Consider the following 14,199-nt stretch of genomic DNA (forward strand, 5'->3'; position numbering starts at 1 on the left):
ACTGATATTGATAATATTATTAATGCTACTCATGTTGGTGTCTCTAAATCCTTCAGAAGCGAAGTAATTAGTTTTTATCATCATTTTGCACTATTAAATATTTGTAATGTTCATGGCTTTTCTTTTTTCAAGAAGATGGGTCTCTCAAAATTCTTTGTAGAGATGTTTCCCATCCAAGCAGATCTAAGGAATTTCACTTTACAAAAGGGATATGTGTGAAAACACAACACAACACATTTCTGTATGTGGATAGGAACAGAATTGTGTACCATTTAATCAGGGTCAGTGATTTTCTTCAAGAGGCTTAATATTGCTAACAACCTCATTTTGTTCAGACTTAAAATCCAATTTTATCCTAGTTCAGCAGCACTCCTATGTGCTGTAGACATATGGGAGTGGAATAGGTGAATCTAGACAGTATGAAAGACAGGATTTACTCATTGTCTAAATGTATGTAATTGTGTAAATTTGAAGAATTTGCTGGAATACACAGATTCCTAAGTGTGCTGTATACAAACAGTTCAGAACATTCATGTAGTCAGTTGACCACTGAGCTGACTTGTCTGACCCTTACACCACATGGTCTACCTCAGGATACCCACTCACATCTGTTTTGACTTGACAATCAATGTCTAGAATTTGGAGCTCTGGAACTGATAAGACGTACATGGAAGTGCCCCTTCTTCATGGAACTGTGGTCCGTGAATACACTGTGACGAAATGTCAGTATGTGATGAAAAGTGTGACGAAACGTGTACGTGTGTGTGTGTGTTTATGTATGCAACAGGCCCATCTGTTGATGTTTTTGCTCAGGATATGCATGCCTTCTTTACTATGTCTGACAGCTTCGTACACACACGTCACTTAGTACAGCCTTTAGACTGAGTTGTCAAAATAACATCCATTTTTAATTTCCTTTGTTTTTACATGAATAGTCAACATCAAGACCTGTCATGTAATAATTTGTCAGCACAAATACTTCTTCACTTTATTTCTGATTTGCAAAAAAAAGTACTCCTCTGTCTGAGGTATATATATTTTTTTACTTTAATGTCAATTTATCAATGTTTGTAGCATTGCTGCAGATACCTGGACTGTTAGTAGTTCACCAGATCTTGAATTGGATGGTACTGATGAATGTCTTACTTCTCTAACAGCAAATCTATTTTCTTCATGCATTGTAGAGTATACTTATAAACATCTTTGTGCTTTTTCAGCAAATACATACTGTCACAAGAATCACAATTTTTTCTTTACTGGCTGCAAAAAATGTCCTTCAGATTCCACCTAGCCACATAAAACACCCCTTTCTCCACCACTGCAGTATGTATTCTGTATGTCGCCTTTCACCCCTTGCTTCCTCCTTTCCATATCTCTAGGAGACGTAGGGAAAGAACTGGCAGCCGGAGCTGGTTGCTCAGTTCTCAAGGGAAGAGTTTGTTTTCAGCCTCAGGGACTCGGGTCACTGGATAGAGTCTGGACCCCGTGTTTCTGCACTCCCTCTTCATCCTCCCACCTCCTCCCACCTTCCCTCTGTATTTTGCCCCACTCTGCCCCTCATTTGTGCCCTAATGCTTTGCAGATGCCTCCAAAACCATACCTCTAAAAATAAAGCCAAAAACAGCCAGCTGCACTCCCACTGGCATGTGATAATGTAATGTTGAATGTTAGCTGCTTAGCTTACAAGCTAAACATCTTTCTTTGCCTTAACTTTGTTACAGAAATTACATCTCCTCTTGCTCAAAACTAGGTTAATTTTGATGCTAATTAGCTGCTAGTTGCTAGCATGGCTAATGTGCCTTTGTGTTTACTAAAACCTTCTCTCTGGGCTGTGTTAGTAGGCTAATGCTTGGATGTCATGCAGTCACGTTTTTCTAAAGCCCTTTGTGAATGTTTAATGCCAACAACCACTTACATGTGATACAATCTAACCTTTACTTTGACCTGCTCTCCATGACAACAGTGAAACAAACATGCTATTGATCCAATCAGTAGTCATTCTATGCGTTAGGATTAACAAAGGGCTTCAGCAGCTGTACCTTTTGTGACTGCATCTGATCATTTATCAAGAAGAATTAACCCTATGGAATCAAATACATCTCAGCTTCAGTTTAGGCCTGCACCTCAAGGCTGAGTGATTTGTGCAGACATCTACAGCTGGACCAGAAACTGCTTACGCCTCTGCCTTTCTCCTGATTGGGACTTGTTTATAGAGCTTCGAGGTCGTGTTTGCCTTTCAAACCATGCACAGCATGAATAGCTTAACAGGCTCTCTGGGAGTTGGCTACAGCAAAGTACTTTTCATGCTGCTGCTGTTTTCCACCAAACAAAACTCATTCATTGGCCCCTGTCCTCACCTCCTTGATAAGTTACAACCAGCAGTTTCCAGGTCCCACACTTACACCTATTGTATTGTCACTCTGCGTAGATCATTTACCGTTAGCTTGTTCAATTAACCCAGCAGGAATCTGGCATGCATATTAAAGTACAATTGCAGTTTGGCTGACGGAGGGGCAATCATTTTACATATTAAGGTCACTCTGAGCAGGCTTTTCCATTTTTAGAGTTCTGCATAGGCCTAAAACTGAGACCCGTCTGGTATTGCTGAATTTGAGACCAGAACCCAACCTAGGACAAAGGCTTTATTTTTGTTACTTCTTCTTCAAAAACAAAGTCATACGCTTGCTTTGGAAAGGCTTTCTCACACATAAAAAAATAACAAATCTGACAATGTAATGACAATGTAAATAGGTCACGACATGGTGGCCCACCAGCACAAAACATATAACATTATAACTTCTAGTATCTGATTAGCCATAGGTTTGGTCACAATAAACAAATTGAAGTCAACCACCAGCATATAGGACTATAGCATCTCAAAATAATGAATTATCTGCCTTGCTGGCTAGTAGATCAACTTTGACTTTTCCCAATATGAGCCACATGGTTGGTAAACTCAAAACATCTTTCCCATCTGAATCAACAGTCCAAACTGGTATAATCCAGAACAGAACTTTGTAGAGACACAATCGCAATGCTGTCTAAGAGAGAGAGTTGTAAAGGAAGGTTGGAGATTTTTATCTATTGTCACAACAAGGTCAAAATAAAGTTCAATTTTTGCAACCTTTTGCTTTATTTCATCCATTACTGACCGCTAGCTCACTAGGCTAATACAACACATTGGCTACGCTCTGTCTCTCTTCCCGCTTATCAGTGGGCAACACTGTCAGGTTTACTGTCAGGTTGCTGAACTCTTTACCAGATTCTGTACCACTTCTGTAACGTTGAAAAAACGAACATACAACTTTTGCCTTTTTGGTGTTAGTAAACCAGACAGCCAGGTTTATAAAGGGACAAATGGTCCTAGCTGCTGAGTCTACTAGCAGCTGTAAAGGCTGTGTCAGAGGCCTCTTGACCAGCTTACCTGAATATCTGCTGCCCTGTGAAGTTTTAGATGGAGTCAACCAGGACAAAAGGATGAAGGCTACAATGCACAGTATTATTTTTTATATTGAGGAATGAAACAAATGAAATAGAATAGAGTTTTCTGGTTATGGGAGGCTTTTCTGACCCAAGAACCATTGTGTTATGCTTCAAAATTAGACCTCCAGCATCTAAAATAAGTATTTGTGTTTTGGCATGAAAGTAAGAGTTGCTTTGTGTTAGATTTATGGTAATTCCTAACATTCTTATATAATACTTTTTGACAGTAGAAACCAAGCAAATGTTGAGTGGTCTTGCATATGTTTGACAATGCATTGCAGCTAGCAATCGTTTGGTAAGAGAAGAGTATTGGGCAAATGGAAATGTGAACACAGCAGTTAACATTCCCTGGAAATATAAACCATTCCCTTGTATTCGAACAGAGGATATCAGCATCTGTAATCCCACTGTGGCAAGCCTAGAGCGAAAAGGGCAAACATCCTGGCAAATATCTTGCCAACTCTGAGGCTCAGTCTGTCCACAGCATACTTTCCATCGAAACACATCTAGATACTTTTAGTACAACTCATTTAAAGTCGTTGTCCAGCATGGCTTGAGATGGATGGGATGAGGCGAGGGGTCAAGTCCTGCTCTCTCTCTGTCCCACTTTGATGACAATGAAGCATATTCTGGTTGCTAGCACACAGGGATCTTGGTGGAGAGATCGGTATAAAGGCTTCATTCATCTGCTGTAGCCAGTCACAGATAGATACATCAGATCACACGGGGATGGATGAAGGGAAAGAGATAAAGAGAGCGAGGACAAGAATAGTGACACTAAAGAAGCCTGAGCTGTTGTATTGCAAATGAAACATGGCTTGTGTTCATGCATGTGATATCTTGTCTGCCTGCCCTCTCACTTTCGAGCACATGTGTTTCTGTGTGTTCATTTGGACTGCTGAACTGTCAGCATACGCACCGGCATGTCCCTTTATTAGCTTGAGTGCAGCTGCAGTGAGATCCAAGAGGAGGTTTTTCATTAACCTCATGCAGAGAAAGGGCACTACCCTGACTGCCGACCATGCTGTCCTGAGCAGTTTTCTGCTCTTCTGGCACTGCAGTGTAATATTACGGGCCTATTTGCTCTGCATCATAACTGACAAGATGAGAGGTCGCTCATTAATGAAATGGGCTGTTTCACAGGGGCCAGCCGGGTCAACTGTCCCAATCAAGGATGCTCTGAATCTTAGGGGAACAACCAGGATCATTTACAGACAAGGCCCACTGGTGGGCATCATTCACTGACTTTACATCCACTCAATCATGCCTACATACACCTACATACCTCACACACATCCCTCTGCTATACAGAGATGTACCGACAGCTATCAGCTGCAATCTGGTGCTCCTCTTGAAACGAGAGTCATGTTGTAATCAGTCATCCACAAACCACTTCACCTTCTGGTCTCTATATCCCTTGATGCTGTCTGGGGGTTGATATTAGTGCCTATATGGTGGAGATATTTTTAAATGTGAGTGAGTATTTCACATGGGACTGCAGGTTTTAGTGGTATTCACATCTTCGCTACACAATCATTTGGCTTCAGTTTCATTACTCACCCTGTGTCTGATTTTCAACTGTACTGCAGTGGGATGACGAAGCTAAATTTGAGGTGAGATGAGGGTTTTGATTAGCCCTTGGGAAAACTGGAAGGACAAATTGATTTTGAAGTAGCAAGAGAGAAAAAGAACAGGAGGATGAAGGAAGAAACGGAGGGAGAATGCAGAGTGACGATGGACAGGTTGTCAGGTCTGCATTTCTATAAATAGCACATTCTGTCTCTACCTGATCTCTAGCAGCTCCGTCTATCTCTCTTAAACCAATCGCCACGCTGCCTGAGTCCGAGAGTCACTATTGACAAGGGCAGACACAATCAGCACAACAAACCTCACACATGCTCTTTTGCCCCAACCCCTCCTCCATGTATAGCTTAGCCTTGTGGCATAATCCCATTACAATCCATTAAGCAAGGCATCTTAAACTGATCCTCCTTCTTTCAAATGTGGAGAGAGGTTGACTTCTCTGACGGGGCAAAAGGGAGGGAGGGAGGGAGGGAGGAAGAGAAGGAGTATAGGAAGAGGATGGTGGTGCCGCTTTGGAGTCACATGACTAATTTGTGTCTGTTGCAGGGAGTACGGGCAGCTGGCCAAAGTCATCCCTCCCTCTCTCTCCATCCTTCGCTCTCTGTCTTTCTCTCTTTCTCCCTCAACACATGCATTTGTTAGCGTGCTAAAGCCGATTGCATGCACGCATTAATGCGTGAGTGCAGTTGCCAGTTTTTGCTGCTTGGGAGTACCAGGATCCATAAGCGGTGACTGTATGCTTTGTTGTTGACTGAGCGGCATCTTCTGTCACTAACCATGTCCCTCTTGTGTTGCTTTTCCCTCAGGGACTATGGCTCCAAGCGCAAGTCGGGTAAGTCACCTGTTTTTCTTCACTATCCTTCCCTAAAGCTAACTTCACCCTCCTTACTGCCTCAACTTGTTGCTCTTAATAAAACTGCTCCTTAAGATCTAAGGGGGGACGTTATGCTTTGTGACGGATGACTCTGAAACCCTCTGTGTGACTTCTCTGTTATCCATGTGATGTCAGTGTGTGGTTTGTGTATTTGTCCTGCTGCGGGACGCTGACTTACTGTCAGCTGTGTATTGGGGTGGGTTCAAAAAGCTGTCAAGCTCTCTCCTTCAGGTGGTTAATTTATTTGCAGCCCAGGGTGGGGTTTGAGAATTTCCTGCTAGTTCCTTGAGATGTCAAAATAGTCATTAACGCACATCTTGTCGGGAAAGCGTTATTCTCTGTTGTGGCAGTCGGGACATTTAAAAGGATTCTTTGCCTCCAGCTGAAGTCCAAGGCAGAGCTTTTTCTATGACATGTCTAGCAGTGGCGAACTGTGACCCTGGACCTTCAATAGGACCACATGTGGAAATAAAAAAACAAATATAGCAATAAAAATAATAGCCAGAGCCCTGTCACATGGAAGCTCAGCATATTAAAGGTTTCTTTGCCCTAACTGGCATCACAACACACAAAGGTGATTCTGGAAAACCATCATGACATCACTAAATTTAAATATGACATGTAAATGACTAAGCCCATTTTATTTTGTGAAAATAAATGAAACAAGCAAATTGCATTGACTTATTTCATTTATTTGTTTAGCTGGAATGAAAGTAAAACATCTAGAATACTCATTAGCTACTGTTCAACAACTAAAGATGGATCCAATGCTAATCCAATGTTTTTGTTTGTTTGGGCTTAGACGTACTTGAATTTCAATGTAGATTTAATATCTCTCTGCCAGAAGTAAAGGCAGCAATGCCATACAAACAGTTACATGCAGATATCAAATGTCTCATACTGACCAGCCAACACCTCCTGAGGTGAAATGGGAAAAGGCACAAGCTCTTTGTACGCTATGCTCAGCCATTTTTCACTATCCTGAATGAAACCATTTATTGCTATTTCATGTCCATGGCAATAAAACTAGAGATGCAAATTGTAGGCTTATAGTATACTTCTTACAACTTGCATAGAAAACTGTGATTATCAAATGATAAAAATGATAAAAGAAACGAATTTGTTTATTTTCACTAAACTGTTACTTGACTACAGGCTGGTTATATGAAAGTGATGAATTTATACATTTCATACTGACTTCTGTGCCTGGACACTGCAATACCTAGCATAAATTCAAACACAGCAAAAATTAAGACACGAAATAGAATAAAAGTCAAGCTAAAATCAGAAGTTTTAACTATGAAAATAAATGCCCCCAGATTGATAAAGCTCACAGTGAGACCAGTTAACAACCAGCAACCTGTGCCCATGAAGCAATCAACAACTTTCTGCCTCCTTATGGCAAGTGAAGCTATAATGGAAAGTTTGGAGTTAGCACATATTTTCAGAAACATATGCTGCAGTGTTCTTGTCCAATTTTGCCCCCATTCAGCAGAGAAATGGGTTAGTGAGTTAACGTTCGTTGTTGTTCTGTCGTCTCTTTTTTCCCTCGCTCACTCACTGACTACTTTGTGGGTATTCACGAATGCCCGGAAGATGTCGGAATATTGTCCCGCCTACAACTCAACAAAATATTATTGGTTAAGACAACTGTCAAAATCAAATTCATACCCACATTGACTTGAATTACACAGGCATTAGTTACAGCTACTGAAGGTCCTGGCAGGGAGGAGTTGCTGATTCACCCAGATACCATCAGAAGAAAAATTGTGATTGGTTCATTTCCTGTCCTGTTATATTAACCCACTGTTTGCCAAGAAATATTAGTCCAGGCTTCTAACAATGATCTAGAAATTATTATTATTATTTCAGTGAATAAAAAAAATTTAAAAAAATTAAAGCTGCAAGCAGCATTGAACGGGCCCTTGTGCCTTTGCGCACGTCGGGCTGCGGCGCAGTTGAAGGGGGCGCTATTCAGCCAGTTTGATTGCACTTCTAAGTAGCGTACGTTTAATTGTACATTGTTACGAGTACTTGCTGGACAAAGACGTGTAACTTTAGTTTTTCACTGTTATCTAACATTGCATGAAGGAGTTAAATATCATCTCCTGAGTCCACTATATGGTGCTAGAAAACACCCATTAAGTGAACATCATGTCGCTGTATATCAACTGTAGAGCACACCTTGAAAATTTCTCAGATGATGTTTGTCATTTAAGGCTGTGTCATCAAAATTGTGCAAGTTTTGAGCCTGATCACAGGAATTTCAATTAGTAAATTGAAAAGTCTTGATGAGTTTGTGTGTAAAACAAATTAATTTTCTATATTTCATCGTCTATTTTTAGAAAAGTAAACACTTTTCACCCACATGATCTGGTCAAAGTTTGATTGAAATGTGTACTGTCACTGGGCTCTACAGTGTGAGTATTTCACTCTCATTTGCCCCTAAAAATAGATATGTGTGAAGTGGAGAATTAATTTACTTGCACACTGTACGACTACAAATTACAACCATAACCCTATATGAAACGCTAGAGGGATTTAAAGTTGAAACAACGGATACAGAAAGTAGTGACGCTCCTAACAATGATCTAGAAATTATTATTATTATTTCAGTGAAAAAAAATAATTATTAGGAGTACAAATATTCTTTCAGTATTTTTTCTTAGGCCTTCACTGAATACCTTGAAGGCCCAGAGCATTCCCCTTCTGTGTCTAGTATTCTTAATAATTCAATAACAGAAGGTCTTTTGTATGGTGAATTTCTTGGGTTTCAAGAGGTAAACAAAAGCTGTAATACTTCTTTTGGATGACACACATGCAATTCAGTAGAGGAAATAGTATAAAACATCCAATCATTGAAAGATCCTGGACTTGTTCCACTCTGTCAAACATGTGAATTCCGTGACACAGGCCAATGAAACACAAAACAACTGGCTTGTTTGACTATAAGACTATTCATCCATTCTTTACTGTCAAGGATTTTTAGCCTCATTAGCCGTCTTAGCAAATGTATGGCTCTTAGAGGGTATTAGCTACAGTATAGCTGCTTACAGAAAGCATTGGTACATGTGAGTCGCTAATATATATGCATCTTGGAATCCCTGTGTGTTTAAGGCAAGGTAGAGTGAGGTAATGTTGGGAAATATCAGTCATACCTCTTATGACTTATTGAAGACAAAATGCAGGAAATAGTTTGTGGTTAATGGAGAATATGACTATTGCTAGAGATGCCATTAAAGTCTACTTTGTCTTGATATTTGAGTAGCTTAAAGCATGTGTTTGTGAATGGAAATATCCTGAGATAGCTTTGTAATGACTAGGCGTACAGCGATGCAAAAACAGTAGTTCACATGTTGCATCGTAAGTTCATGTCATCTCATCTCCTCCAAGTAAACCACTCTTGAAAACGATAGTGTTTTATTTTTGGACTAAAAGCACAGGAACTCTACAACCACCCTGCAACGAATCGGTTTGTTGTAGCCCCAGAGAGAGCTCACTACCAATTCAATTACATCCACATTCCTCAAAGTGATTTGATTTCTTGGAAGCTGATTGCTTCTGCAGATAAGCAGGCTTGTGTTTTTTTTTTTTCTACATCCCCTTAGTGTGTCACATTATGCTTTGCAACAGTAGGCTTTCATACCCTTTTTGTCAGCCAACCTAAATGTTTGGGCTGTTGCCTGGTTGGAGGCCATTCCACTGACCCAGTGATCTCTGCTACGACCTCAAGTGACATGAAGTCAGTCTGTGTGTCAAGAGGTTGTCTGAATGTCTATTTTTAGACCTTTAGACAGTTACATAACATCTGCAGTGTGTCTGTGCTCTGGAAACTGAATCAGGTCTGTTCCCTTAATTAAGGGAAGGTGTCACATTCTCTCAGTGATATGCTCTCTGCACTTTATTTCTCCTGTAGGTAGTTTAATATGAAGAGCTTGAAATCGCTTACAGCATATGAACATTAAGATCCATATCTAAATTTTTCATACCCCAGATATGTCAGTGTTTTTTATATACATTCAGTGGTGATGACTGTTACAAAAAGTTTCACTATTCACAGAAAATAGAATATACACTAGTTGTGGTTGCTCCTTTTCATTTGCTACCATATAATCATAATTGTAAGTGCAGAGATCAATCTTTTTCCTTTCACTTTTCACTGTTCTTCAAACTGTGTGCCGACTCCAGTACTGTGGCATCTCCTCTATATACTTCTCTATACTTTCTATATATACTTTATATTGCTGTCCTTTTTGAAGTTTAAAGGAATAGTTCAATTTTATAGGAAATACTAGCTAGCTTGGCTCTGTTCAAAGTTAAAAAAAACCTTGCCTAGCGGTACCTACAACCATCACTCATTTACATGCTTGTTTAATCTGTATATGTTGTAAACTGTAATCTAAAAATTACAATTTGTGACTTTTGGAGTTGCATGCTGTATTGAACAAACAACATCCAGGTGCAGGGACTCTCCCAGAGTCTTGACATTACAATGAGGTTGTCAGGTTTGGTATCATTGTACCGGTAGAGAGCCCAAAACCAAATTGTGTGCTCATAGACCGTATCTGTCGACCCTTGCTGTAGCCAGAAGTGCTGCACAGAATGCTGGCTGGACAGGTAACTGCTGTTTGTCACGAAAGATTGAACTCCTTCTAAAACCACAAACTGTTGTTTTTAGATATCTGTGTATGGATTAGGCAGATGAGGGACAACTTGTTTCTTAGTGAGCTTTTTAGGAGTTGTTAGGTATAGTTTTGAAGTTTAGACAGAGCCAGGTTAGCGGTCTCTATGCTAAGCTAGGCTAAATATATCTTGACCCCATCTGGCTCAAGCTGGCTCATGCACAGACATGAGGTTGATATCAATCTTCCCATCCAATTCTCAGTAAGAAAACTATTTCCCAACCACTCTTAATTGGGAGCAGTGATCTTTGTTACTACTCATTTCAACAGCTACCCTGCTGATTTCTTCTAAAGAAATTGTTGTTGTTGCTGGAGATGTTAAATGCATCATGCCTCCTCAGCACTAGACTATTTTTCTCAAGAAACAGAGGGTGTTTTGAAAAGCAAATGTAAACTGTATTGACTATTGTGCAATATTAGATCAGTAAAAGAGATTACTGAAGTGCTATTGAAGTGAAGTGGTATGTCTTGGTGGATGAGCAGTCCGATATGCACGCCATGTTACTGCAGTGTTTCTGGTTCAAGTCCTTCCAGGGTCATTTGTTGCAAGTAATCTCTGTTGCAGGCCATTTCACATGTAGTGGCATGATGATTTGCATCACATTGGAGCTGCAGCAGAGTCCAATGTTTTGTTCCATTTCCATTTCTGTTCCATTTTTTCCCCACTGGCCCACTTGGCCAGTAGATCAGAGTTTTACTGTATATTTTCACTGGCCCAGCAGCCAAAAATATTAAAATAACTTTTTTTTCCATTATTTTGGGGATTTATTCATTGTATACATAATATGTACAACGGTGAAGTTCCCTTTAGATTTAGTTGTTTTCCTTAAGTTATGGATATGCAATGTTTATATATTACAGCGGCTGTGGCTCAGGAGGTAGAGCGGGTCGTCCACTAATCGGAAGATCGGCGGTTCGATTCCCGGCTCCTCCAGTCCACATGCCGATGTGTCCTTGGGCAAGACACTTAACCCCAAATTGCTCCTGATGGCTGTACCATCAGTGCATGAATGTGTGTGAATGGTTAGCTTTCTCTGATGGGCAGGTTGGGACCTTGCATGGTAGCTGTACCCATTCAGTGTATGAATGTGTGTGAATGGGTGAATGTGATTCGTAGTGTAAAAAGCGCTTTGAATGGTCGGAAGACTAGAAAGGCACTATACAAGTACAGTCCATTTACCATTTACACAAATGTGCAAAATATAAAATTAGGCACATATTGGATCAGTAAATGAAGAAGAATTTTTAAGGCCACCAAAATGTTACAATTAATTTTCATGAACTGAAAACACACTGAAATAGCGACGGCTACGGCTATACCCTGTCAATCCCTTAATTATGCATAACTTAAGCCTTAATAAAATTAATGGGTGAGTTATATAAAAATTCACCCCCTTACAGTTGTCATGGGCAGGGAAATTGCCTATAAAGACCAAAACTACTTTTCATACCAGGCTGTAAACATGTTTATTTCTGCTGTAAAGTTGGGCATTTTAACATGGGGGTCTATGGGGAATGACTCGCTTTTGGAGTCAGCCTCAAGTGGCCATTCAAGGAACTGCAGTTTTTGGCACTTCCGTGCTGGCTTCATTTTTCGGCCCTGGAGGTTGCTGCTTGTTATAACTGCATCAACAAGGAATTACATTTCAGTAAATCTGTCAATACTGTAAAAAGCATTTGAAATGCACTAAGGCAGAGACATTGTGTTTGAAAAAACAATAGAGGGACAAAAACAACGGGCTTGACATGAGCTAAAAACTTGTGTTTTTAGCACAAGTGTTTTCAAACAGCCTCACAGCTTGCTGTCCAGTGGCAACACAGACAGATAAGGTAATGCAAGAATAGGTAGGTATAGGTAATAAGAAAAGGTTAAATCTAGCTGAGTGTATATGAGCTGGGGACAAAAAGCGCCGTTACTTTCCAAAATTCGATGGAGTTATTCAGAGCAGCAACAGAAAGCTACACAGAGCTACACACAGCAATTAAATTGCTATTATGCGCATAGTACAGTAGCTCTCACAGCTGATACAGCAACAGAAAATAACACAAGCTGAGGTGACCATATAGTGTCGGTTATGTTACATACACCAACTATATTTTTTGTTATCCCCCAGAGTGGGCAGGCTAACGTTAGCAGGCATGTGAGCTACCTCTTCCTCCACTGGGCTGAGGCTTGAGCTGCCCACAACGCTTCTCTGCCATGCATTCTGTGACATGCTGTTGGTGCTTCTCTGTGGCTGGGTTACTGTTTGTTTTTTACAAGGGACTTACCCATTACTTTGATTGGCTATCACGGGCCCTGGCCAATCAATTTGCCCTGCATAAACTGTTACTGTCCCTGGGCCATTGGGCCATCAGTAATGTTGAACCCTGTGCAGTTAAAAAAAATTGGGATCAGTTCACCCAATAGATTAAATTACTTTTTTTTTTTCAGTTCATCTCAATAGAATCCAAACACTGATTCATCTTACCTTGTGTTAATGGGGGGCATAGATGTCAGACATGTTTTTTTAAAAGTAGGGTCAGGTCCAGAGAGTTTCTGGGGTCACGACTCTGTGCTCCTCCCCTGCTCGCAGAGTGCAGATGGAGCTCGTATTCCTCCATGTGAGGGCCAGATTCAGCGGGAAAGGAGGAGGGTGCTGTTTGGGCTAGAGAGGCTGAGGTTGTCAGTCAGGCGCTAGTTTGTTTACGTGGCACAGTGGATATGATTGCAGACTGAGGTTGGAATGGCCAGTCCTATTTACTCGGAGGAGGGAGGAGGGTTGTGTCTTCATCCGCATGTTTATATGTGTGATTGTGTTTTTACAAGTGTAGGTTTAGTGGACAGGGGGGTAGTTTGTGTGTGTGCACATATCTGTTAAGCTGTCAGTGCTAATTAGGATGTTAGGACCAGGCTGTTGTTTGTACCATCAGGACCTCTTCTGTCAACAGACACATTTATATGACATTTACACCCTTCATTTCCTGCCTCTATATAAGAACCCATAAGAATAAAACAGTTCTCTGTGTTGACATTTGCACATTTAACATCACATTGAGCACTTAATTACAACAATAATAATGCCAGCACACATTTAACACCAATGTTGAAGATACAGTAAAATGAGTATTGATTTAGGCAGAAAAAAAAAGATAATTGTCTTTTCCAGCTTTTTAGCCACGAGGCTTAGCAATCTCAATATCACAGAGCAGCATGAGTTATTCCCCGGGGAGTGACGGCATTGAGCATGTGTGTTGTATCTCAGCAGCTCCTCTCCATTAAATCTGAAGGAGGTGGTGTTTAAAACAAAAAAAAAAACTAGTGAGCGAGATGAGTCAGAGTAAAGAGTGAAGCACAGAGCGAGAGAACAGGAAGAAGAGAGTTTGTTCAGCCCAGAAGTGACAGTGCTCTCTGTTGAACAGATGTAGCCTGTGATGTGATTTGACCTCACCCTGAAGCGAGCACCCACACTGTGTCACTCTTCCAGCTGGGAGTCTGTCATTGTTAGTGTCTAACGCAGAGAGCCAGTCAGCCGTCACTCCGCCTGCCCCCTCTGTTTGCACCTCAGATGTTATTTGTCACTGCAAACATTTGTG

General features: G+C 40.7%; 1 protein-coding gene across 6 annotated transcripts in view; it reads left to right on the forward strand.

Annotated features, from left to right (window-relative positions):
- Nucleotides 1–14,199, forward strand: part of sh3pxd2aa (SH3 and PX domains 2Aa) — a 110,426-nt gene that overhangs the window by 45,784 nt on the left and 50,443 nt on the right. For all 6 annotated transcript variants that reach the window (XR_010927837.1, XM_067584380.1, XM_067584382.1 and 3 more), the window contains exon 6: nt 5,874–5,899. Coding sequence is in view for 5 of the 6 variants with exons in the window: in XM_067584380.1 (XP_067440481.1) it covers nt 5,874–5,899 (26 nt within the window). In the remaining variant the exon portion in view is untranslated. The remainder of the gene's footprint in view (nt 1–5,873; nt 5,900–14,199) is intronic.

Source organism: Thunnus thynnus, chromosome 3 (genome assembly GCF_963924715.1).
Source record: "Thunnus thynnus chromosome 3, fThuThy2.1, whole genome shotgun sequence".
NCBI lineage: Eukaryota > Metazoa > Chordata > Actinopteri > Scombriformes > Scombridae > Thunnus > Thunnus thynnus.